General features: G+C 46.8%; 2 protein-coding genes across 2 annotated transcripts in view; both read left to right on the top strand.

Annotated features, from left to right (window-relative positions):
- Positions 1–25,734, top strand: part of LOC132418498 (N-alpha-acetyltransferase 11-like) — a 581,283-nt gene that overhangs the window by 225,417 nt on the left and 330,132 nt on the right. The gene's annotated exons all lie outside the window — the stretch shown is intronic.
- Positions 8,893–25,089, top strand: VGLL1 (vestigial like family member 1). Its single transcript, XM_060002739.1, has 3 exons — positions 8,893–8,968; positions 13,186–13,404; positions 24,551–25,089. The coding sequence occupies exons 2-3, from the start codon at positions 13,203–13,205 to the stop codon at positions 25,087–25,089; spliced, it is 741 nt and encodes a 246-aa protein (XP_059858722.1). The 5' UTR covers positions 8,893–8,968; positions 13,186–13,202.

Raw genomic sequence — 25,734 nt, 5'->3', positions numbered from 1 at the left:
TGGGAGCAGTGGTTTGCCCTGTGACCTCACTTTTCTTATGAATCTAAGAAGAGTTGTTGATTTTTTCGTTTGTTTAGCTTTTTACTTATTGTTAGGATGCAGTGGTGACTTCCACGCTTCTTACATGCCAGACCAGAACTAGAAGTATTTTTTTAAAGTGGGTGTATACACACACACACACACACACACACACACATATCACTTGTATGCTGATGGGATGCTGCAGAGAAATGGATGTACAAGAGAGGAGAGGATAATTATAGGTCCAAACCCTTGAGTAAGCTATTTCAATTGGAGAGATGCAAACAAGTTGCCTTTGGCTGGGCAATTCAATTGATCAATGCAAATTGTAGGGCAGATAATAACATGTTTAGCCTTCCATTGTGACCAGCAGTTACCCACACCTCACTCCTCGAGGCCAAAACACAGTTTGCTCAATTGAGGGACTGGACTAGCTTTTAAGTGGCTTATGCAGAACTGTCAGCTTAAAAGTTGCCTACTGAACAGCAATGGAGACCAGGCATACCAGAGGTGAGCAGCTGCCCTGATCAACTCTGGAGCATGTGTGGACACACTCCCAGAAATACTATGGGGAGAAGGGAGCAGACCTGGAAAGGATTGGGGAGTCCTGCAAATGTGGGTGATCGAGGGAGCTAGTGTCATTTGGGCAGTGATGTAAATGTGACTTCATTTGTACCCAGAGACTGATGAGGCTCTGGTCAAGTACACTTAGGTTAGTGCTTCTTAAACTTTAGCATGAGAAACCTGAAAAACTAGTTAAAACGCTGGGCCTCACCCCCAGAGATTGTGATTCAGTAGGTCTGGGGTAGAGCCTGAGATTCTGCATTTCTAACAGGCTTCCCAGGTTCTGCTGGTGCTGCCGGTCTTGATAGAAGGCTGGCCTGGAAGCAGTGGGGCCATAAAGAAGCACTGATCCTGTCTCCATACGGCAGGGGGTAGTCAGGAAAATCTTCATAGGAAGAGTATGTGAGCTGCAAAGATGCGTAAGTGTCGGGCATGCCAATAACAGGAGAGGGAGGGCGCTTCTCATGGTGGTATCAGCTGAAACTAAATTGATCACGTGGTGATTGACGATGATTGTTAACTGTAATGAACACATCCGCTTTGCTGTGGGGCATTGCAAAGGAAACACTGATTTTAGATAATGCAGTCTTAATGGATGGGTTAGTTTTACTAAATAAATATGATAGGAAAAGATTTGGATAATACTTGGCTATTATTGGACTGTGAATTTAGATTACCGGAATCCTAATTCGTTAATAAAGGAGCAAAGGAGGAGGGACACGAGTGTGTTTCATTTCCTACCATAAACTATAATAAAATTTTAATAAATACTTTAGAGAAATATCCCCTGGCCCCCCTCCCCCTGAGAATACCTTTGCTTATTTAATAGCTGCAGGCTCTACCCATCCAATAAAAAGAGAATTTTTTACTGTACCTCTCTGTAGATTGACACTCTTTAGTTTGGTTTAGTTTTGTTTTGGTTTTAAATTAAGCAAAGGCCAACAGCGTTATCAGTCTCTCTGGAGGTTTGCACAGATGAATAGTGTTCATGTTGAAACTTCACAGTTGACTTGTAGTTATCTCATTATAAATCAGAATGTTGTTTTTGTTAAATGCAAGTTGATCTTTTAAAATAAAATTCACCCTTTCATTTTTTAATTTATTTATTTATTAAATATTTATTTATTTAGGCTGTGACAGGTCTTAGTTGCAGCACTCAGGATCTTCCTTGCGGCACGTGGGATCTTTTAGTTGCCACATGCAGACTCTTAGTTGTGGCACGCATGCGGGATCTAGTTCCCCAACCAGGGATCAAACCCGGGCCCCCCTGCATTGGGAGCATGGAGTCTTACCCACTGGACCACCAGGGAAGTCTCCAAGTTGATTTTTAAATGTCTTCTAGTATTTCTTTAAAATAGATTCCATAAAGTAGTGGTGCTGCATTATAAATCATGTATATATTTTAAACTTTGATTGATTCTGCCAAATTGCCCTATAGAAATGTTGAACTCACAACACCACTCACTGCAACGGTGTGTGAAACTGTGCAGTTTCCTCATATTTTTGTTAATACTAAGTGTTATTGACCTTTAAAGTGTTTGCCAATCTGATAGTTGAAAATGGTACTTCATTTTAATTTGTACTTCCCTAATAACTAAGGAAGAGAAGCTTCTGTTCATCACTTGACAGTTCTTCCTCTTGGATTTGCTTCTTCATATCCTTTGTCAAGTTTTCTATTGACTTGCTTGACTTTTCTTAAAGATTTGTAGAAGTTCTTTTTCTATTATAGATAGTAGTCATTTGTGATAAGTACTGCAAGCAGTTTATCTCAGTCTGCCCTTGGTCTTCGAACTTTACGTTGATTTTAGTCATGCAGAAGTTTTTTGTGTGTCAATTGGGAAATCTTTCCCTTTATGTCTCCTGAGCTTTGTGGCATGCTTAGAAAGACCTTCCCCATCTCAGTATGATACTTATTGTAATATATTTCCCATATATATTTCTATATATTCTTTTTTGTAGTTTAATAGTTTAATTTTTATGTTTCTATCTTTAACTCTTATGGTATTTACTTTTGCATAAAACATGAGAAACAATTGGAGTGAGGGGAATTCAGAGCTCAGTTTTCAACATATGATGTTTGTGGTGCCTATTAGGGGAGAGGGCTGGGCTGGAGATGTAACTTTGTGAGTCATCGTTACATGGAAGATATTTATGACTCTGAGGCTGGGATCATCAAATGAGAGATTATAGCATCAGAGGAGAGAGGCCAGAACTAACCAATCCCTGAGGTAACCCAAGGTTGAGAAGTTGAGCAAAGGAGATTGGGAAGAAAGAGGCAGCAAAGCCAGAGAAAAACAAGAGAGAGCGGTGCCACGGAGGCCCAGAGGAGGATGTTTGAAGAACAGAAGAAAGTGATCAACCCTGCTAAGCACCTCTAAGAGGTCGAGTAAGACAAGGACAGAGAGATGTCATTGGATTTAGTAACGTTGAGGTGATTGGTGACCTTGACAAGAGCAGATACGTTGGAGTGGTGAGAATGGACACCCTCCTGGACTGAGTTTAGGTGGGAAAGGTAAGATGTAGAGATGATGACCAACCATGGACCAGAAGTTCAAGAAGTGTTGCTGCGAAGGGGAAGAAAGGAATGGAAATGGAGGTGGTTGGGATAATGATGGAAATGATCCAGTAGAGATTGAGAAGCTGAAGCAGGAGAGAAAGGGGATAACTGAGCTTTAAGATATGCCTCTAAGTTAATTCATTTCCAAATGAATAGCCAATTGTCTCGATACCATCAAATGATCCACCCACCTGTTTCCTACTGATTTGAAACCTATAAAAATATGAAATACTCATTTGTTGTCCATAGTCTGTCCTACTGATCTTCTATGACCTGGCTTCCAAGCTACTAAGACCATTTTCAAGTTATGCCCATTGCGATTGACCTGTTTTATTTCAACAATTGTTTCCCATTTGTAACTCTGTCTTATTCTCTGACCACTTCTTCTTAGCAGACTATTTTTGTTCTAGGGATGCAATATTCTCTTAGACATCTCTCAAGATATAAGGTAGAATTTTAAAAACATTTTCCACACTAACGTTTCCCTCAGGAGTCAGTTGTTTTCTTGTTCATCCTAGTGTTTCTCTGTGGTGCTGTTGATTTTCCTGAAATGTCTGGTGACAAGCCATTCATACGAAGGACTTGGCTACATTTTGGTAACCTGGTTGGAGTCCTCAGCAGTTGTGAATCACTATTCACCCGACAGGTTTTCTCTCGGAATGTGACAGAGCTGTGTGGGCGAATGGTTAGGATGTACCAACAGGAGGGTCCCCATTTATGAAGCATGGATGGGGAACAGGTGGCAGCCAGAGGTGGGGAAATCGTCTTATTGGGTGTATCGTGGCTTAGAGGATTTAACTGCCGTGCCAACATGTCCTTTGTTTCCATATCCTTATGGTGGTCCCCAAATTACCCGGACACACCCCACTTCTCTCTCCAACCACAGAGTCGATGCTGGGCTCCCTTTCTGCGCACAGAAGGGCTTTATTTAGAAAGCTGCTCTCACTGGCTATGGCCAGGGCTGAACACTACAGCAAGACACTGTGCGCAGAGTTGGAGAATGGCCCAGCTGCTTTGGCAGACCTTTAACTTCTCTACTTTCTGTTCCATGACTCACGCTAGCTCCTAACCTCTGCGAATTCTGAGTTTTTCTGGGGCTCTATTTGGAGGATTCATAATTATTTCTCAAATATCCTTCTCCTATTTCTGTGTTAGCAGGATGTGGGTTCCACAGTATAATTTCTAGAAATATCCTATTGTTTCTGAAGGGTCACAGAATGGTGGTTTAGCGTACAGACTCTAGAGTCGGACTGCCTGGGTTGGACAAGCTCTTAACCTCTCTGTGGCTCTGTTTACTCGTTTTTTAAATTGGATAATAATAGCGCCTGCCTTGTAGAATTATTTAAGTGGTTTAGTACATGTAAATTGTTTAGTGCAGTAGCTGGCCCACCGGAAGTGCTGAATAACTTATTAGCCATTATATTTATCTGGTCTGAAGGTGATACCTTTTCGGGCTTTCTAGCACTGCTCTGGATTTGTTTTCTTCTTATTTGTATATCTCTTTGGGCATTTGGGAGGGAAGATGAGATTAAATACATTGCCTAGGTCCATCACCTTGAACTGGAAGTGAGCACTGCATTTGAAAACAATAAAAAGTAAACATTTCAGGTTGTTAATTTTCTACCATTTTGAATTTCACATTCTCTTGATTTACTTAGAATAAGCACAGCTGTAAGAAATCCTAAAAAAAAAAAAAAAATCCTAGAGATCATCTAATAGCGCACTCTTCCTTTAAAAATGGGCAAAGAAATGAGAACTTCCCCAAGGCTGTGAATCTATTTAGGGGAACATCCTATACAAAAGTCAGGATCTCTTGCCTCCTAGTCCAATTCTCCTCCCACTGAAAATAAGTAGATAACTATCTACCATAGGTACCAAGGTTATAAACTTTGTCTGTCTGGGACCATCCTATGCCCCTTTCCTCCTCTTACGACAAAACAGTCTCTCCTTGTATTTAAAGCCCATCTTTCTACCTGGACTTTGAGCCCATCCTCTCCTCTTGCTTTCTCCAATGTTTTATATTATTAATACCTTCTTTTCGTAGTATATTCAGTCTCGTGCTCTGAACTGGATCCTTTCCATTGGCCTTTAATCATGTCGAAATCTATCCCTTCAAGAAAAACGAACAGTGAAGTCAGTCAACCACTCATACTCTCACTCCCAGATTCTGCTCAATCTTTCCACTCTCTTTCACCTCCAAACTCTTGCAAAGTCCTTCTCACATTGTCCGTACTTTCCTCTTCTCCCATCCCGCTGGAGTCTGCCTCTGTCCTCATCACTCCAGCAAACATCTCTCACTAAAGTCAATTATGACTTGCATGCTACTAAATCCAACAGAAATTTTTCAGGCATCAGATTCTCCCACTTCTCAGCAGCATTTGACCCAGGTGATGGGTTCCACCATCTTGAAACATGTTCTCCTTTGGGCTGTAGGGTCCTGATGTTTATCCTCCTCCTTTGCCATTCTTTCTCAGTAATGTCTGCTGGCTCATTGCTTCCACCTGGCCGGTAAATGTTGCCGTTACACGAGCAGGTCTTTGTTCTTTTTTTTCCCCCCGTATTTTTAGAGTGGTTTAGTTCTTTTTTATGTCTCACTCTCTACTGCCCCTGGGTGAGTTAGACCGTCTACATAACATGACCGTCTACATAACATCGGCTTCCAAGTTTATAGCTCCAACTGAGACCTCTCTCCCTACTGACTACTATCATCCCTTCTTAGATAGCTCAAAGATTCCTCAAAATCAACATGTTCAGACAGAAATCTTTATTTCCTCTCGTAAAGAAGACACACCTGCGATGTTTCATAGCTCAGTGAAAGGTGCTCTAATCAATCAGGTTATGCAACCCGCAAACCTAGGAGTTATCCTTGAGACCCCTCATTCCCTATATCCAATTCAGTATCAAATCTGTCGAGTTTATTTTCTAAATACTACATCTTGAGTCCATCCACTTCTCTCTGCTTCCACCTCAACCCCCAGATGCAGCTACCATCATCTCTCCCCAGACCACACGAGCAGCCCTCCAACTGGTTTATTCACGGCCATGTGCTCCTTCATCCTTTCTCTATACTGCGGTCAGACAGAGGTTTTCAAAATGCATATCTGGGGATTTCCCTGGCAGTCTAGTCGTTAGGATTCTGCGCTCATACTGCCGAGGGTGCAGGTTCGATCCCTGGTTGAGGAACTAAGATTGTGCAAGCCGTGGGATATATAAAACATAAATAAAAAAGAAAACAAATGCATACCTGATTATATCACTTCCCACTCCCTCCCCTTCCCCACTCTCCTCAACGCACATCTCCAAAAAACCTTTAAATAGCTTCCTCTTCTTCTGCTGCTTAGGAAAGAGACAAAATGCTTCAGTAGGGCCTGCAAAGCCCTTCTTGCTCTGGCCCCCTGCTTACCTTTCCAGCTCACCTTGCACCACGCTCTCTCCCACTGTCTCCATTCCTTTTCCCTGTGACTCATATTTCCCAGGCCCCTCCCGCCATAGGGCTGCTGCACAGGCGGTTTCCTCCGCTTGGACCAGTCGCCCCTCCCCTCTTTGCGTGGTTAACTCCTTCTCAGCCTCTCGGATCTCAGCTGGAGCATTTATTTGCACAAGGAAGACAACCCTACCTTTGCTGACGGAGTCAGGGCTCCTCATCACAGGCTCTCCTGCACCAGCTATGGGTTCATTACCATCGTGGTTGTCTATTTGTGTCAATACCTGAACAATTTCTCTCCCTCCACTACTCATTCATTCACTCAACAAATACTTACTGAGCCCCTACCATATACCAGGCATGATTTTAGAAGGGGCAACCAACTGTAAATAAATAAATATGCAATATGACGTCCAGAGATGAAAAGTGCTGTGAAGAAATAGGACGTGGGGTAAGAGGACAGAGAGTGCGAGACGCTGCTGACGTGGATAGGATGATGAAGGGAGGCTTCTCGGAAGAAGTGACTGAGCCCAGGTTTAAATGAAGGGGAGGGCAAGTCAGGAGGGTGTCAGGGGGGTGAGCATCCCGGGGAGAGAAAACAGTCAGTGTGAAGACGACAGGGTGTTTAACTTGTTCAAGGACCAGTCAGGAGTGAGTGGGGCTGGAGTGGAGCGAAGGGGACGGTGGTAAGAGATGAGGACAGACAGCAAAGGGGAGGGGGGCGGGTCACGGGCCAGGAACAAACACCACTGGAAGATTTTCAACAAGGAGTGACAGGATTTGATGCATGTCCTCAAACGATCACTCTGGCTGTCTTGGGGTGAAGGATTAGAAAGGGCGAAGGGTGGAAGTACTGAGTCAGTTAGGAGGCTGTGGTCCGGGGGAGAAATGATGGGGGTTTGGACGAGGGTGAGCAAGGTGGAGGTGGCGAGAAAGGATGGAAACCATCAACAGGTTTCCTTCTCACTTAGAGGAAAAGCCCACAGCCTAAGCGTGGCGGGAGAGGCTGTCTGTGCTGTGGCCCCATCTCTCCTCCCTCCGCCTCTCCAGACGCACTGGCCACCTCGTTCTTCTGTGAACAAGCCAGGTGTGAACCTGCCTTTTGTATTAGATGTTCCCTCAGATATCAGGAAAGCAGGTAACAACATGGTTTCCCCCCCGGGGTTCTGCTCAAACGTCACCTTATCAGAAAATTCTTTCCTGACCGCCTTGGATAAATGAGACACTTCCTATTCCCTGTCTCTGCTTCGTTTTGCTGATTAATTTCTCCTTGTACTTACTGCCATCTGACAAGTCCACATAACGTACAAACATAGAACGTGTGTATATTTATTCCAGGAAGGCAGGGATTCGGTCTGTTTTGTTCACTATGGAACAGAACTCCCAGAATAATGCCTGGTATAGAGTAGGTGTTTAATAAATATCTGTTAAATTAATATGATTGAAACAGAGAATGGGAGAAGCAAAGGACGGCTCCAGGCTTTGGGGTCTGAATGGTGGGTGCCACTTACTGAGGTACTATTGAAGATTTTTCAGGACGAGGGCTGGGACTCCTTTGCTCCAAACCTGCAGCTGGAGTCCTGAACTGCTCCATCTCTTGCCGGTTTGGAGAAGTCCTCAATCCCTCTGGGCCCCCTGGAAGCCTGAGAAAGTCCAGAATCCTAGGGGGTTGGGCTCCCCTTCTCTTCCCAAGGGGAGAGAGGACGAAACTAGAGACCAGCCAAACTTCCTGTCTGTTCCAGAGACTGAAAGTCACATCACTTGGATCCCAGCCCCGCCACTGAGGCTTCAGACATTACTACTCTGTGTGTGGTTTCCGGGCAAACAATTGGCCGCCCACTTTAAGAGACAATATCGCTAAGTGCTTTTTTTTTAATGCAAAAAGAAAGAAATAAAAAAAAAGAACTACCTATTTTCCTCATTCCTGCAGGTGCCCAACCCGATTGACTTGTTGGAGTACATTTTCTGCATTCTTAATAGATAGCTAGCAGGAAATGCCTCGTTTAGGCTCTGCTAGAAGGGTAGAAAGTAGCAAGGGGAGGGCACAAGATCGCCAGGCCCTGCTCGGGCCGGCACTGAGCTGCTCTAAAACGGGCCAGGCGGCTCCGGCCATCAAAAGGTACGTTTGCCCGGCCATAGCATCTTCCTGTGTCTCCGCCGATGGTCGAGAATTAAGGTAAGAGAAGGTGGGGACTTTGGGGGAGACAGGAGGGATGGGAATTCAACTGGGAAGGAATCGGGGCTGGGGGCGGGGTGGTGGTGGAGGGCATCACATGCTCTGTTCAGTGAGATACAGTCCGGTCCCTTTGGGGTTTTTGTTCCAGGTGATCACCTCTTTGACTTCCCATCCCACCGCCGGCGTGCTGGGTACCATTTCGCAGAAGGGTGGTAAGCACGTCAAGGTAGGCAGCCTGGTAGAAGTCAGGTCAAACCGTTCCTCTTGGATTCCACGTTAAAATATTTGTGCAGAAGACCGAGCAGTATTTTGATGCCTACTTGGTGTCTTGATATTTTGTGCGTTGGGGAAACTGCAAGTTACAGTGGGCTTTTGTAGTTCTGCTGTTCGAACGGCACAGCTGACAAAGCTTGGACAAGGCCGAGGGTTTTGTCAGCAAGAGACTTTCGCTACAAAGCCAGGCGTCGATACAGAAACATCTTGGCTAGGAAAGTCCCACCCTTTCTTCTGCCTCGTTGACCTCCCATTAGATCCAGCTTTGCGGCCCCCCTTCTAAGTCAGACCCACCCCACCAATTCACTCCCAAATAAAGAAGAGAGCCCTCGAGGAGGCTTCGTGTGGGGATGAAAGAATTAAATCAGATAACAGTTCTCAGAATCTGAATCGCCCGCAAATACAGATCCTCGCCCCTGAGCTCTGAGTACAGTCCGGAGAACTGCTTATCAGCTGGGTCCAGAGCCGTAACCCAGGGCTTTCCTTTCGAGTATGTGTCATGTGTTTGGTGAGGAAAAGAGAGGGGCACGGGCAGGTCTCGGGGTTTATTCAGGATCAGCAGTTGTGTAAGGTCTGAGCCCCCCGGGTGAGGGCGCTGAGACGGTGCTCTGACCTGCTGTATCGCTACGGAGCTAGCCTGTGGTCTCTTACCACGGGGGCTGGCAGCGTGCTTCACCGCCCTGATGTCCCAAGAGTCCGGCCGGCTCTTTTCGTGGCTTCAGGGAGACTTAGCAAAGAGAGGTGGCAGGCTGGGTCAAGCCTGAGCTAGAGAAGTGGCCACTGACGAGAGGGTAAGAGGGCAAAACCCACAAAGGCGCCAAGCGGCCCTTGCCGGTACAGGCTTCCAGAAGATGTGTGCGAGAGCGCACGGGCCGCCTGCCTGCACGCCCGACGGGGAGCCAGAGAGCTGGGTTAGGGTCCTGGTGCGAGTCCCGTGGAGGGGAACGGACGGTTAGCCCCACCAGGTAGTTAGAAAGGGATGGGGAGAAAAGGCCAGACACTGAAGTCAGGGAGACCTGAGTTCAAACCCCAGCTTTGCCACCACCGAGCTGCGTGGCCTGGGCCCTCGATTTCCCTTCTCGAAGCCTGAATTTGCTCATCTATAAAATGGGGACAAGAATACCTCCTTGAAGGTTGTAAAGATTGGAGAAAGTATATCTGTAGCTTCCGACACAGGGTAGGTCTTCTGTAAACTGCCGCTTTAGAAGAAGGGCTGCGTCCACATTTATCATTACTTCGTCATTCACAACACTGTCGCTTTATTTATTTGATTTGCTATTTTTTGAAATATATTTGACGTATAACTTCTGTAGATTTAAGGTGTACAACATGCTAATGTGATAAATTTATATGTTGTCATATGATTGCCGTCGGAGCTATTAATTAGCACCTCTATCATGAGGCATAATTATCCTTTCCTGTTAGTGGTTGAAATAATTAAGTTCAGTCTCTTAGAAAGTTTGATGATTATAATACAATATCGTTGTCTACTTTCACTGCACTGCGCAGTAGAGCTCTAGGACTTACTCACTACTCATGGCATGTTTGTTTCCTTAAACAACATTGGTCCTGCCCCCATCCCCGGGAACGACCATTTTATTCTCTATTTTTACAAGTTTGCCTCTTGAAAATTTCACATATAAGTGAGATCATACAGTACTTGTCTTTGACTTACCGTGTAACGGGCCCAAGGATTACACCTTTGCTTTATTTCTATGAGTCCAAGTATCTGACGATAATATGTGCTTTTTCACTGAGGAATAATTTGCCTTCAGTGAAATGCACAGATCTTAAGTGCACAATTTGATGAGTTTTGACAAATGTCTACATCCACGTGTAACCTTCACCCTCTTCAGGATGTAAGACATTTCCAACACTCCTACGACTTCCCTCTCACCCCTTTCCAAGCCCCACCCCGCAGGCGACCGTTGTTCTTTTATCACCATAGATTATTTGTGCCTGTTTCGTGTAAGTGGAATCATACAATATGTGGTCTTTTGTGTCTGGCTTTTTTCACTCAGCTTAATGTTTTAGTGATTCATCCATGCTGTTGGGTGGATTGGTAGTCTGTGCCTTTTTATGGCTGACGAACATTCCATTGTATGAAAGTGTCACAGCTAGTTTATTTATTCTCCTGCTGATGGACACTTGTGTTGTTTCCACTTTTTGGCTATTATAAATAAAGCCACTGAGAACATGTAGAAGTCTTTGCGCAGATATCTGTTTTCATTTCTCTTGGTTACATGTGCCTAGAAGTGGGATTGCTGGGTCATGTGGTTAAGTGTACGTTTAACTTTAGAAGAAACCGCCAGTTTTTCAAAGTGGTTGTTCCGTGTGTTTTGAAATAAGGATACAGTGGATTCAGTTTTCAGGTCGTACCTGTGATGCTTACTTAGCATGGTTGTCACCCGGGGGAAACAGATTGACGTGCTCCATCAGAGGCTTCTGGAGACAAGAGAATCCAGCCGTGACTGAGGCTAGGATTCCGAAAGGAGAACTTTTAAGTAAGGGTCCTCTGCTCACTGCCAGATTCCCTCGTAATGTTTCATCATAATCTGTTGGCACTTCTGGCGGGACCATAAAAGAACAGGCTGCAGAATTCAGACACCCCAACCTCTTCATTTTACCCTAGAGGAATCTGAAGCCCAGAGAGGCTCTGTGATTTCCCCCAAAGGCACACACCCAGCCAAGGGCAAGCCCAGGTCCTCTGACCTGTGACTGGTGTGACTTCCTCGCTTTGTGCTTTTACTGCACGAAATGGCGTTTCACCACTCAGCCCATTGTTTACTAAGTGTTAGGTGCTAGAGATAAAGAAATGAATAAGAAATGGTCCCCATCCTCGAGGATCTCAGAGACTAGAGAGGGAGAAGAGCTATTAAACTCCAGTCATTTGCATTATATGCATCAGAATAGATTCAAGGTGTCTTTAGCCAGAGCACGGGGCAAGTCGGATTGGATGGCCAGAGGTGACGAGGCACCCAGACTGGTTACTTCCTGGTGAAGGAAGGCCAGGGCCTGTCTCCAGTGCCCACTGTGTGCCGGTCCCCGCCTGGGTGCAAAAGGACAGCCTCTGCCCTCAAGGAGCTCACAGGTAGAATCCAATGATGGAGGCCAAGTTTAAGGCAATTTAGCCAACGGCTGTTGAGCATTTGTTCAATATTAAGCTAGGCATCAGGCACCGTTCTAGGCTCAGAGGAAGCGTGGTGAACAGAGCGCTTTTCCCCAATGTCGCCACAAAATATTAGTGTGAAAAGTGTTCTCTGCATTTGCTTCAGGGTATATCTGTCTGGGAGTTCCCTGGTGGCCTAGTGGTTAGGATTCCGGGCTTTCACTGCCGTAGCCCGGGTTCAATCCTTGACTGGGGAACTGAGATCCTGCAAGTGATGCGGCGCGACAAAAAAAAAAAAAAAAAGAGAGAATATGGGATTCAGAGTCAATTGGACCTGGATTTAAAGCTCTGACATTTTCTAAATGACTCTGGGCAGAGTATATCTGTCTGGAGGCCTCAGAACTGGCGTTGTTTGTAATTGCTAGTTTCTAAGATGGGGTGGGGGTGGGTGCAGGACCCCATCGAACACAGATTATGGCTTCAGAGGGGAGGGAGAATTTGATGTGTTTGATGCTCCTGCGTGGAAGTCGCCAAGGTGGAAAGCAGTGCTTATTAGGGAACCTGAAATTGTCAGTACCCACTGGACTGCTTAGCCAAGCTCTACTGGGACACTCAGTGCCCTTGTTCAGGGGGATCTGCTCGTGCTTTTCGCGGGAGGCAGACACTTCCCCAGAAGGCAAGTTACTCCACTCTTTGTTCTCAGTGTCCCCTCCCTCCCCCTCCTCCCTCCCTCCCTCCCTCTTTCTTTTCTTTTCTTTTCTTCCTTTCTCTCTCTCTCTCTCTCTCTCCCTCCCTCCCTGCCTCTCTTTCTTTTTCATTTCCTGATGCTCTTCTAATCATGCTCCCAGACAATCTTTTTCATTTGTAAGAGGGTCGCTTCAGGACTTGGTAGAGCTCTGTCTTGTTTCCTGGACTCAGCAGCTGCGCAGCTACCCAGGGCCCCAGTGAGAGAGCCCGAACCTTAGGAGCAAACTGCTCGCCCTCAAGGACGCTGCTTCTCCAAACTACAGCCAAGCCGCTTGGAAAAAGAGTACCAGTGACATTTTGCGTTTGCTCCGCAGCTCTCCCCTGTGTCACGATGGAAGAAGTGAGGAAGACCGCCGTCCAGATGCAGAGTCCTATCAAGACTGAATGGAATTCCCGCTGTGTCCTTTTCACCTATTTCCAAGGGGACATTAGCAGCGTAGTGGACGAACACTTCTCCAGAGCTCTGGGCAATGTCAAGAGCCCCCAGGGACTCAGCCCTTCCAGCCAGAGTGGAGATGTGATCCTGAGGAATGGTGAGCATGTCGGGAGAGTGGGGCTGGAATTACCTATCGGGCTATCACGGAAAGACCAGTTCTGATGCTCTCAATGCTGTTAGACGTGTGTATATTTCCTGAAGGCACGTCACACTGTCTAGTGAGAAGCCACACCCTTTTCTCAGAAGTTTCACATGAAAATGGACACTGTTTAGGGAATTCCCTGATGGTCCAGTGGTAACGACTCTGTGCTTCCACTGCAGGGGACACGGGTTCCATCCCTGGTCGGGGAACTAAGATCCCCGCGAGCCGTGTGGCACGGCCAAAAAACAAAAAGGACACTGTTTAATCCAATTGATATACCTATTCCCTTATGTCCTCAATTGTGTTAAGTGCTGAGCTCACTACTCAGTATACAGTAAGAGCGCCACAACTGTTCGTTATTAGCACCATTATCTGTACTATTATTATTATTATTACTACTACTTCTGTCTGACAGGTCAGGAACACCAAAGGACTTGTGATAAGAGCATGCGTGTCCCCCGCGTGTACACCCAGCCTCCTCTCAATTAATAGTGGGTGCTCTGGGGAGCAGGGCCAGGGCCAGAGGGAGGCAAATGAACTGTCTGGCGGCATCCCTCTCCCCACCCTTCACAGCATCAGGGGTGTCTATTGCACAAGCTCTTGGGTCATTTTTTTTTTAATAATAAGCATTCTTTCTTTTCAAAACACATTTCAAGACAGCTATGTCAAAAGGCGCCGCGCTCACGTGCTGAATGCCTCCAAGTGGGACCTCTGCTTTCAGACGCCAACACCCTGGCTGGCCAGACTCTTTCAGTCTGGGCAGGGAGTGGGTGTATTAGCTGATATAGCTTTTCAGAATTTGCTTCTCTCCCAGAAATAACTTTTCCAGTCAGGTGACGTGATTTCCTCAGAGACTCTTGGGACTTCAGGAAACATGTGGAAGGGGGTGTAGCAGCAGCAGATCCTAAAGGAAACACTGGGCACCAGGGGCTGGGTGGACAGCGGGGAGGTGTGCTGTCTAACGGTGTGCTGAGCGCTTTAGAGCAGCGGCAGGAATGGCTGCTCTTGAGTCGTTTGGGGAATTGACATGCGGTAAGTGGGATTCACAGGATCTAACTGGCTCCTGGGAAGGGTCAAAACCGCAGGCTCTTCATGCCTAGACAAGTCTGCTCACTTTGGGTATTTGACTCTGGGTTAGTTCTGAACACTTTGGCTTGGATATATTACAATCCCTTCTTTATCAGCGCCAGCAGTTCATGGTCCCTCACTTCTATCCTGCTCGCCTTGTAAACCCAACCTGAGATAAAACCAACTCTTGTCTTATTGTCACATCTCTTCGCTTCATTTTGCAGCAAGACTTATAACTGGTGTCCATGGACTCTCCGTCCTCTTCCTCTCCTCTCCTGCTCTCTTGAATCCACTCCACTCTGTTTCATCCTCAACACTCCTTGAAACCACTCTTATCCAGGCTGGCCGGGGACCTCCACTTTCCAAAGCCAAACGTTCCTTCTCTGTCCTCATCTTAGCTGAGCCATCGTCAGCAACGTTTGCTGCAGTCGACTGCTCTCTCTTGTAAACACCTCCTTCACTTGGATTCCATAATGTCACACCCTCATGCTTTTCCTCCTGGCTTCCTGGTTACCCTCCTTCTGTCTCCTTTGCTGGATGTCCTCTCCTCTTCAACGCTTCAACTCCTAAACATTTGAGGGCCCCAGAACTCCGATCTCAGACAATTTCTCTCTCTACACTCACTCCCTAGGGGATCTCTTCCAGTCTCTTGGTGTTAAATACCATCTATATAAATACCGCCTGTGCGCTGGTCAATCCCAAACGCGTATCTCTAGCCCAGACTGGATTTCAGACCTATCTACACAGCTGTCTACTTGATACCTTCATTTCACAGAGCTAATAGGAATCTCAAACCAAACAGGTCCCAAGCTGAACTCTTAGTTTCCCCGTCACCCTGCTCCGTCCATAAGTGGCAGCTGCATCCTTCCAATTAATTGGAGTCATATTTAACTGCTCTCTTTATCTTATATCCCACATCCAATCCTTCGAACAATTCTGTAACTTCTACCTTCAAAATATATCCGAGCTCTGACCACGTGTCCTCACCTCCACTGCTGTCCCCTTGGTCTGCGAAGCCGTCTCCACACCCCCGCCCCGGAATTTTTTTTTTTTTTTTTTTGTGGTACGCGGGCCTCTCACTGTTGTGGCCTCTCCCGTTGTGGAGCGCAGGCTCCGGACACGCAGGCTTAGCGGCCATGGCTCACGGGCCCAGCTGCTCCGCGGCATGTGGGATCTTCCCGGACCGGGGCACGAACCCGCGTCCCCTGCATCGGCAGGCGGACTCTCAAGCACTGCGCCACCAGGGGAGCCCCCCCGGAATTTTGCAGCAGCCTCCTCACCAGTCTCCCTGCTGCTGCCCTTGCCCCACTTCAGTCTATACCATTAAATTGAAAGTCGTACCATATGACTTTTCTGTTTGAAATCCTCCACTAGCTTCTCATCTCACTTGGAATCAAATCCAAGGTCTTTAATGGGGACCTCCCTGGCCTGGGCCCCTGTCATCTTTCTGCTCTCATATCTTACCACTTCCCACCTCCCTCACTCCAGTGTAGCCTCCTTTCTCTTTGTAGAACTTGACAAGTACAGTCCTGCCTCAGGCCCTTTGCACTTCCTCTCCCCTCTTCCTGAAATGCTCTTTCCCCAGATAACGGCATGACTTCCCCTTTCTTCATTCAAGTCTCCATTGGAATGTCATCTTTTCAGACAGGCCTTCCCTGAACGATCTATTTAAAAAATAGAAGTCCCCACCCTGTCACTCTCTGTCTTACCCTGTTTTATTTCTCTTAGCATTTGTCACCATGTGGCATATTATATATTTATGTGTTTCTTAGCTCTTCCTACCCCCTAGACTCTGAATTCTGTGGCAGCAGGGACTCAACCTGTTAACTGATGTTTTCCAAGTACCCAGCCTAATGTCTGACACATGGAGGGTGCTCAATAAATATTTCGTGAATGAATGAAATTGTGATTTGTAGAGCTCTTTTTAAAAAAAAATATTTATTTATTTATGGCTGCATCAGGTCTTCGTTGCGGTGCGTGGGCTTCTCATGGCGGTGGCTTCTCTTGTTGTGGAGCACGGGCTGTAGGTGCGTGGGCTTCAGTAGTTGTGGCACATGGGCTCAGTAGTTGTGGCTCGCGGACTCTTAGCGCAGGCTCAGTAGTTGTGGCACGCGGGCTTAGTTGCTCCGCGGCATGTGGGATCTTCCCGGACCAGGGCTTGAACCTGTGTCCCATGCATTGGCAGGCGGATTCTTAACCACTGCGCCACCAGGGAAGCCCCCTGAAGTTGTGACGTGGATCACAAGGTGTTGATTCTGTCAATTATGGAGTCACTGTAGAGAGAGATTCATTTGGTGTATGGCTTTAGAACCAGGCAGCCTGGGGCGGGGCCTGCTTCACCATTGATCAGCCATGTGATCTCAGGGCACAGCACTTCATCTTTCTGGGCCTCCGTTCCCTCATCTGTAAAGCTGAGTATTATTGAACTAGAGAAGGAATCGATGAGATAACGCATGTCAAAGGGCACATAGTAAATGCCATGCAGGTGGTAGTTCCTTTTGCGGTGGTGGTGTGAAGGCTTGACGCATGTTTCTGAAGGGCTACAGTGGGTACGAGGGCCCACCTTCAAAACATCAGGATCAAAGGCCCCTCCCGTCAGCCCCCAAGTTGTCCAGGTGCTTCTGCTGGGTGGCTGCTGCCCTGTTTCTTATGCCTTCTGACTTTGCTCTGTATTCTGTGAAGCCCCTGCCCGCCAAGGGAACTTGGACATGGCCTTATATCTTGCCCAAGCCAGCCTTCCCAGGCCAAACAGAGAGGCAGCTTTCTTCTCCACCTACCTTCTGGGTTGTTGCATTTTCCGTGTGAGAGTCTCACAGATCCCGGGACTGTGAAGATGTGTCTCCCTCGCAGCGCGTGGTAGGGGCTAGGCCAATGTTCGTTCGTCTAGCTGCTTGAACAAATGAAGGAGAAAGTCCGTCTTCCTCAAGGCCTCTCTTATCGCAGTTAGGAGTCAAGTTTCTCATAAGCTCTGCTGCCTCCGGGGAGGGTCCCCTGAAAGGAGGCGGGTCCCCAGTTGTTCTCACTGGAAGTGTTACATGAGATGCACGTAGCTTCGAAAATAGTGGGAAATTCATTACTGACCCTTAGCATTCTCTCAGCCTCTTCAGGCCAGTCCCAGGCTGCCTGGCCCTACAGAGGCCTCAGCTAAGCCACACGGAGAACAGGCTTCCATTCACGGGCTCCCATGGCGGGCTCACCCACATTCTAAGGGTGCTCTGTCAGGCCAAATACGTAAAGCCCAAACACTGAGGCCCGTATGGCTAGGAAATGCCGTTGAACTTCCTGGCTGCTTTTCTCAAATCAAAGTTACTTTTTTATTTACTTAGGTATAATTTATACTGGCCCTACTTGTAGAAAAGAAAACACAAGCTGAAAGTATCTTTGAATTATCTCCCTTTTAGAAGGACGTTGGGGATTTTAGAGTAGGTAACTCGAGAAGCTTCAGAAGTTACTATTTCTGGGGTCACGGTTCTGGTACACTACCACCCTGTATTCTTCCTATCCCAGCCTCGAGCCCAGCCCTAGGCCTGGCAACATGGTCAAGGGCTGCTGAGAAGAAGGTATACGTACAGCCTGAGCCCTCAGAGGTCTTTTATAGCCAGTCTCCTTCTCTTGCCCCCTCCAGAATCCAGTCGGGGTGGGGAAGAAACGCTGGGTTTCTTCCTTTCTTTTTTTTTATTTAAAAAAATTTTTAAAAATTGAAGTATAGTTGATTTACAATGTTGTATTAGTTTGAGGTGTATAGCAAAGTGATTCAGTTATACATATATATGGATCTATTCTTTTTCAGATTCTTTTCCCTTATAGATTCTTAAAAGATATTGAATATAGTTCATAGAGTTCCCTGTGCTGTACAGTGGGACCTTGTTTTTTATCTGTTTTATATATGGAAGTGTGTATCTGTTAATCCCAAACTCCTAATTTATCCCTCCCCCCTTTTCCCCTCTGGTAACCATAAGTTTGTTTTCTAAGTCTGTGAGTCTGTTTCTGTTTTGTAAATACGTTCATTTGTATCATTTTTTAGATTCTACATATAAGTGATAGCATATGATAGTTGTCTTTCTCTGACTTACTTCACTTAGTATTATAATCTCTAGGTCCATCCATGTTGCTGCAAATGGCATTATTTCGTTCTTTTTTATGGCTGAGTAATATTCCGTGTGTGTGTGTGTGTGTGTGTGTGTGTGTCTGTGTATCTCATCTTCTTTATCCATTTCTCTGTCCATGCACATTTAGGTTGCTTCCGTGTCTTGGGTTTCTGTTTTAGTGTGAATATCTACGTGAGGTATAGTCATGCTAGTTGTTTATGGCCCCTGCGAACCCTGATGACTTCGTGTCTTCCTTCCCAATGAGGGAGAGGACTCTGCACTAACTTACAGGGAGCCACACTGGGTGCCAGGTGCTGTGCTGTAACTGCATTCACTTCAGTCCTTTAAATCCACTACAACTGATAAGGGTCAAAGCTGGGTAAACAGAATCTATGGTGTTAGGAGACAGGAGAGGGGTTACATTTGGAGGGGTTTAGTGATGGGAAAGGGGGCTGAGGAAGGCTTCTGGAGTGACCGTCATATTCTGTTCCTTGATCTGGGTACTCATCACTCAGTTTGTGAAAAATTTTTCCCCCCAGCTGCACGCTTATACTTGTGCATTTTCCTACATGCGTGCTGTACTTCACAAAACCACTTTACAATGGGTATTAATAGCTTCACTTTACAGAGGAGGAAACTGCATCCCAGAGAGGGTAAGTGACGGATGGGTCACACAGCCCAGTGAGTGATAGAGATTGAAGCCCAGAGCGGGTAAGTGATGGGATGGGTCACACAGCCCAGTGAGTGATAGAGATTGAAGCCCAGGTCAGTCAGACTCCAGAATCAGTCTCTTGACTATTCCACTGTGTTGCCTTTGTAGACCCTGACGACACCACAGCCAGAGAGTTAATGCCTATTAGGACTCTCACTAATAATGTTTATAATGACTAATATTTATTGAGCACTTCCTGTGTGCCAGACCCTTTGCTAGGGGCTGTCACGTGAATTATCTTACTGAATCTTCAGACCAACCTATTGGTTAATTCTCACCATGCCCATTTTCCCGGTAAGAAAACTGAGGCTCAGAGAGGCAAATGACTTGTCCAAGCTTCCACAGCTAGTAAGGGGCAGCTGTTCACAGCCAGATCATTTGATTCCAGATACTGAGCTCTTAGCTACTTTCAAAATACTAGTACACTTTCTATGTTTAATCTCCTATTTTCAGTTGGGAAAGGGGACCTGGATAATCAGCAAAAGACTAGGTAACCCAGGCAGGAGGCCATGAAGGAGGGGGTGGGACTGAATAGGACCCCCCCCCCCCGAACTGGGTGCCCTGGAACAGGACTGTCCTCCATAAGCTGTCTCTGCCTCTGGTGTTATTTCAGCCGTCGGCTAATACAAAGAATATCCTCTTTGTTTCTGGGATGAATGAATCAGGCAGGTCAAAGTTGGGACCTTCGTGGGGCAAGATATGTGTGTGTGTTCAGAGGGATCTCGGCTTCAACTTCATCATAAAACAGCATTTATATTAAAGGTGGAGACGGGACAGAGAAGGAGGAAAAGATGGGTGGAAGGTAATCGGGCAATTATTTCACAGCTGTGACAGGTTCACTGAGTCAAGTGGGTTCATAAATTTTTACTTAACTAAATTTTTCTAATCACAAAAATAATGTGTCAAGTTTTGAAACTTTAGAAAACACAGAAGCATTCAGGACACAAAACCACATGTGCATCTACGTGCACATACTAAGTTTTACAAACTAACATCATTTTGCACATCATGGCTTGTAACTTGGTTTTTTAACCGACAATAAGCCGTATGTATCTTTATTGCCGTTACATGTTCTACTACAACATCATTTTATGGCTCAAGAGTATCCTTTTTATAGATGTACCAGATCTATTAAAATTTTCAGACATTTAGATTGTTGCCAGTCTTTCACTATATGTAAATACCACATCGAATATCCTTGTAGCTCAATTTTTGCAGGCATCATTGCTTATATTCTTAAAATAAATGGCTGTAAGTAGAATGACTGCATCAGAGTCCACTCAAATTTTAGGGTTTCGATAGCTACTGACAAATTGCTCCCAGAAATGTTATGCCCATCTGCCCCCCCGTCCAGCCACGGGAGTGTGTGAAAGTGCAGGCTCGCTGCATTCTTGCAGTTATGGGAGACAGAACCAGTGAATGAAGTCTGAGCCTGAGAATCAGCCAGCTCTATACCTACTAGCTACGTGTGGCCTTAGGCGAGTTCGTTTAACCACTATTTTCTCATCTGGGTTCCTGTGAAGCTCACGGGAGACGCATCCAGAATGCTAGATAAAGAGCCTGGCCCATAGTAAGTGCTCAATAAACAAAAGCTCTTCTAGACGTACAGTTGTTCCTGCCCCACCTCTGATGGATTATTTCTGGGAAGGTACACACCAAGCCAAGGCTTCTGAAATCTCTCTCATAGCCAATACCTACTCCATCCTCCACGTCAGCCCCGAAGCGCTGCGGCTGCCACTGCTTCCCAGACGCCTTGGCTTTGTCCTTTCCTGCCCTCCCTTCTGTGCTGACTGAGGGCAAGGAGGCTCCTCAGGCCTCGTGCATTACCAATTTGCTTTTTCCTGGTTGATTCTGTGGAGTGTTGCAGACCAGGGGAGAAACCTGTGAGTGTGAGCCTACACTGCGTTTCTAAACCAAAATAATACTAATAGTAACCACAGCAACAGCTCTCACTTCTTGAGTGGCTACTAGGTCCCGGGCACCATGCCAAACGCTTTACATGTATTGTCCCCTTCCATCTCACAACAGCCCCAAGAGGCTCCGAGACGGGAGGGGACATGCTCGGTGTCACACATATAGGAGGTGGCAGAGCTGGGATTGGACTCCCAGCCTGTCTGGCCTCAAAGTCTGTGCTCTTAGACCCTCTGCGTGCTGCTCTCGTCCACAGAGAAGGATTTAGTGGGGACTGTGTGTGTGCATGTGTGTGTGTGTGCGCGCCAGTATGCCTGTGCACGTGTGAGGGCACACACGTGGGTGTGCCTTCATTACAGTAACGTTTAGTCAGGGCCCACTCTGTGCCAGGCACTGTGCAAGTTCCTGAATATGTGATGGTGAACAAAAGAGAAGGGATCTCAGTCCTCTTAGAGCTTACTGGCTAGTGGGGAGGACCGATAGTGAGGGAAGGAGGGCAGGAAGGAATGGAATCACAGGTTAGGCTTATGCCACGGAGCGGTAAGCAGGGCATAGTCACAGAGTAGCAGGCTAACACCCTGGACATTGGCAGCTCAGGGAGAGCCTCTCTGAGGGGGTGACATTGAAGTTGGTGTGTCCAGAAACTAGTCTGGAATGGGAGACGGGACCACCACGCAAGGATAGAGTGGAGGGAGGGTCCTCTGGGGTGGAAGCAAACTCTGATGCCTGGAGGTGTTTTCTAGAAGGTTCTGGGGTTCTCAGCAGTGTCTATGGGTGGCATGGGTGGTGCCTCTGGGTTTGCTTAGGATGCCAGAGAATAGCTAGCTATTTTCACCCTAAAAGGGCAGGGTGGGAAATGGAGACTTGCGCTCTCTGAACAGGACCTGGTCTTAGGACCAGAGGCCTCAGGAATGCTAGAGGCATGGATGGGACTAAGAGGCTGGGGCTACATGTTCAGAGTTGGAGTAGAGGGGATGGAAGCCTTTTGTATTCCTACTGAAAGAAAAATCCAGCCTGGGAGGGAGGGGGAGGGGCAAAATAGGAGAAAGGGATTAAGAAGTACAAGCTACTAGGTACAAAATAAATAAGTTACAAGGACGTAATGTACAGCTCAGGGACTATAGGTGATATTTTATAGTAACTTTGTATGGAGTATAATCTCTAAAAATACACCTGAAACTAAAATAATATTGTAAGCCAATTATACTTTAATTTAAAAAAAAGACTAAAGCCACATCTACTTCAAGACATCACAAGATAAGAGGTGGTTAACATTTCACAAACACTGCCTAGTGTCACCTTGAAGGAAAAGAAAAAGAATGAGAAAAATCCAGCCTTCCCTAAGTGTCCCCAAAGAGCTCCTTGCCCGCTCTCCATTCATTAGTGTAGGTTGGGGTTTGAGAAGGCAGCAGAGTCTTCCCTAGGGCTCCCTCTCATCTCCCAAGTAGCTAAGAGGGGGATCTTGGGTAAGGAAGTGTCACCAGGGCCACTTCTAGCGGTGGCAACCGGAGCCACTCCAGCGGTCCCCAGGATAGATGGCCGTGGTTGTTGGAAGCTGTTTGCCCAAGCAGCCTGGGAAAGAGGCCCACCAAAATCTAGGGTCTCTGCTCCACGGGACACCGCACCCAAGCCTGCTCTGGCCAGGTGCTTTCCCCAGGCCACCCAAGGCCCACCATTGGGTTGCTGTGAATTCAGGATTGGGCCACATGCTCCAGCCAAACTGTGCTCTGGTGCACTCAGTGACCAAGTGTGACCTCGGCCAGAGGCGCGCCACCCACTCCCCTTAACGTTTCACTCAGAGAATTCTGGAAGGGAAGCAGTTTTTTAAAATATTCAAAACTCGCTGGGGCCTTGCCTTCCACTTTTCAAGTGTTCAAAACCTAGGTCCTGTGCATGAGATCTGTGAAGCCAGTTCAGATGGAAACTGCCCAGTTATCAGAGGCCACGTACTGTTTCTCATTTGTGCTTAGGACATGTTCTGTGCCCTCATTCAATACGAAGCACAAACAGTGGTTAGCCTAAGTCAGCTTAATCACTGTTTGTGCTACACAGCGCCCTGAATTGCTACTAGCCCGCAGATAACAGTTTTCAAAAGTAACATCCATCCCCAGGAACAAATCTTCATACGCTTCCTTGCCCTTGGCTTCATTAAAAGTAGCCACCCATCGCCCATCTCTCGTGAACGCTGGGAAAAGTTGGGCAGAGTATCTGTGCCGTGTAGGTTAGGGCTTGTTTTGCTGTGGTGGTGGGTGGGACACTCCAGTATCACTGGGCTGACCTCTCAGACAAAATCCAGGCAAATTGAACATTCAGGGGCACTGGGACAGGTGCAGGAGGAGGGGGATGGGGCCTGACAGCCACACCCACGCGCCCTCTGCATTATCTTGGATAGATAAGAACCTCCAGGCTTTGAGCGCCATCTGCCAGAGTTCGCTCTCTCCCTCCCGCCCCTCCTCCTTGAGTGGGTGTTGAGAATGGGGAAAACGCCCGTCCATGTCATGGGCTGCCCGAGACGCTTCGAGAACTCTGATTCAGCAGCTGTTAGAGGCGCAATTTGAACAGTGTCTCTGAGACCAAAGGAGACTCCATCCCTACTAGCTTGTCCACAAGAACTTTGCAAGAAGAAACTGAGTTGCTGCTTGACCTTGAGCATTTTGCTTTCGCAGGAAGAGGTTCAAGCCACCACTTCCCTGCCCATCACTGATCCCTCCAGCTCAGATCCCTACTTGGCTAATCTGCTTGGCTAACTTGGTCCAGTCTGTTAACATCCCCATGCCCCAGACCTCTCTTGAAAGTGGGGTTTCAATCCCTAGAGTTGTGTGATGCAAGCAAGTATTAAACCCTTTGTAAAGTTCTGTGGAGTCCTCCTATTCGGTGTGTTCCAAGCACCAGCTATAAAATAAAGCCAAACAACGGCAACAAACAAACACCAATCACCTTTCACCAAGTAATTCTACTTCTAGAAAAGTTTCCTTGAGGGGCTAGTTGGACAAGGGATGTACTGCCTTATGATGGGATACCTGCAGCCGTTTAAAAAGCTGGTGTTGGCTCTATTCTTTGCTCTGGGAGGATGTTTGCGATATTTTAATAATGCAAAAGCGACCTTGAAAACAATATGTGATGTGAAAACAATGCATACATGAATAGAAACAAATCTTAGGAAGAAGTACACCTAAAGGTAGACAATGGCAGTCTCTAGATACTATGCTTAGAGTGATTTTTTTTACAATTAAAAAATAGTATATATTAACCAGAAATAAATTAAGCTAATTCCATTTTGAAAACAATACATAAAACTGTCTTCTAAATCTTTCCTTCCCAGATAGTGGCATGCCTCCAAATCAGTGGCGTTTCTCTTCTCAGTGGACAAAGCCACAGCCGGAAGTATCTTTTGCAAATGGTGCCGCCAGCTGCAGCTTGAGTGGATCTGGTCCCATGGCTGTGGATCAGTATCCAGTGTCCCTGACCGGGAGCCCTTCCATTCAGCCTGGCGAGCCGAGGCATTTCTCCTCCCTCGCCAGCTCCAGCTTCCCAGAGCTTGGCTACCCTCATGCCTTTTCCACTGGGCACTCGGTTCCAGAGACCCAGCCTGATGGGAAGTATGAGCCCCTCCTAAGTCTCCTCCAGCCAGAGAGATGCCTAACCCATCCTCAGGAATCTGCCTCGTGGGAGGATGGCAACTCTGCCCAGACGGCCGGAAGCATGGGATTGCTCTTCAACCTGCCTTCCGGCTCAGCCCACAGTAAGGAAATGCCTCCAGATGCTTGGAGGATTGCCTCTGATTGGTTGTGGTTGAGAGTGAGTTGGCGTGAGATGGGATGTGAGGACGACTTGCTGCCACTCCAGCTACGGGGCTTCTGAGGGATAGAATGTTTTGCTTAAGTTCCATTTGTCTTCACTAGGCTGCGTCGATAGTCACCGTTTAACGACTAAAGGGTTGCATAGATAGCCAGACAGATGCACTTGGCTCAGAGTATTCACCCTGGTCTGCTGACTTGGACTTACCCTAGAAAAATGGGCTGCTGCCTAAAATCTTAGGGTCCTGCACTCACCTCACTGTGAGCTGCCGAATAATCCATTTGTAAGACAGAACTCAGGGACATACCTACAGGCTCAAAACTCTATCCTCCAAACAGGTTGGCAACTTGCAATAATGCCAGACCCCTAGGCAAGAACAGGGGCCATCTATACCATCCATCTGCTCCACACATTAAAATTCAGAGTGACTGGAGGCAGCCCCCTTGCTGCCTGGAGAGCGTCACGGTGCCTGACTGTCTGGGGCTTCTGCTCCCAGACCCACACCCCTCCACAAACGAAAGCATCCTTAAGGCTCATTCACCATTTCATTTACTCACTCACCCGACAGATATTTAATCCTCTGGCTTTCTGTACCCTAGATAAATTTTCTTTCCAGCTCCCTGGTCCATACATATCTGGTTCTAGTGTTCCATGCCTGAAAGAAATTGCTAGAAGCTGCTTTTACTTCCGAACCAAGTATATATATTA

The sequence above is a fragment of the Delphinus delphis genome, chromosome X (assembly GCF_949987515.2).
Source record: "Delphinus delphis chromosome X, mDelDel1.2, whole genome shotgun sequence".
Classification (NCBI taxonomy): domain Eukaryota; kingdom Metazoa; phylum Chordata; class Mammalia; order Artiodactyla; family Delphinidae; genus Delphinus; species Delphinus delphis.
This window is presented reverse-complemented; position numbering and strand designations above follow the sequence as displayed.

Coding starts and splice junctions, on each gene's coding strand:
- VGLL1 (XM_060002739.1), top strand. CDS start 13,203: ATGGAAGAAGTGAGGAAGACCGCCGTCCAGATGCAGAGTCCTATCAAG. Junction 13,405..24,550: donor AGATGTGATCCTGAGGAATG/GTGAGCATGTCG, acceptor TTTCCTTCCCAG/ATAGTGGCATGCCTCCAAAT.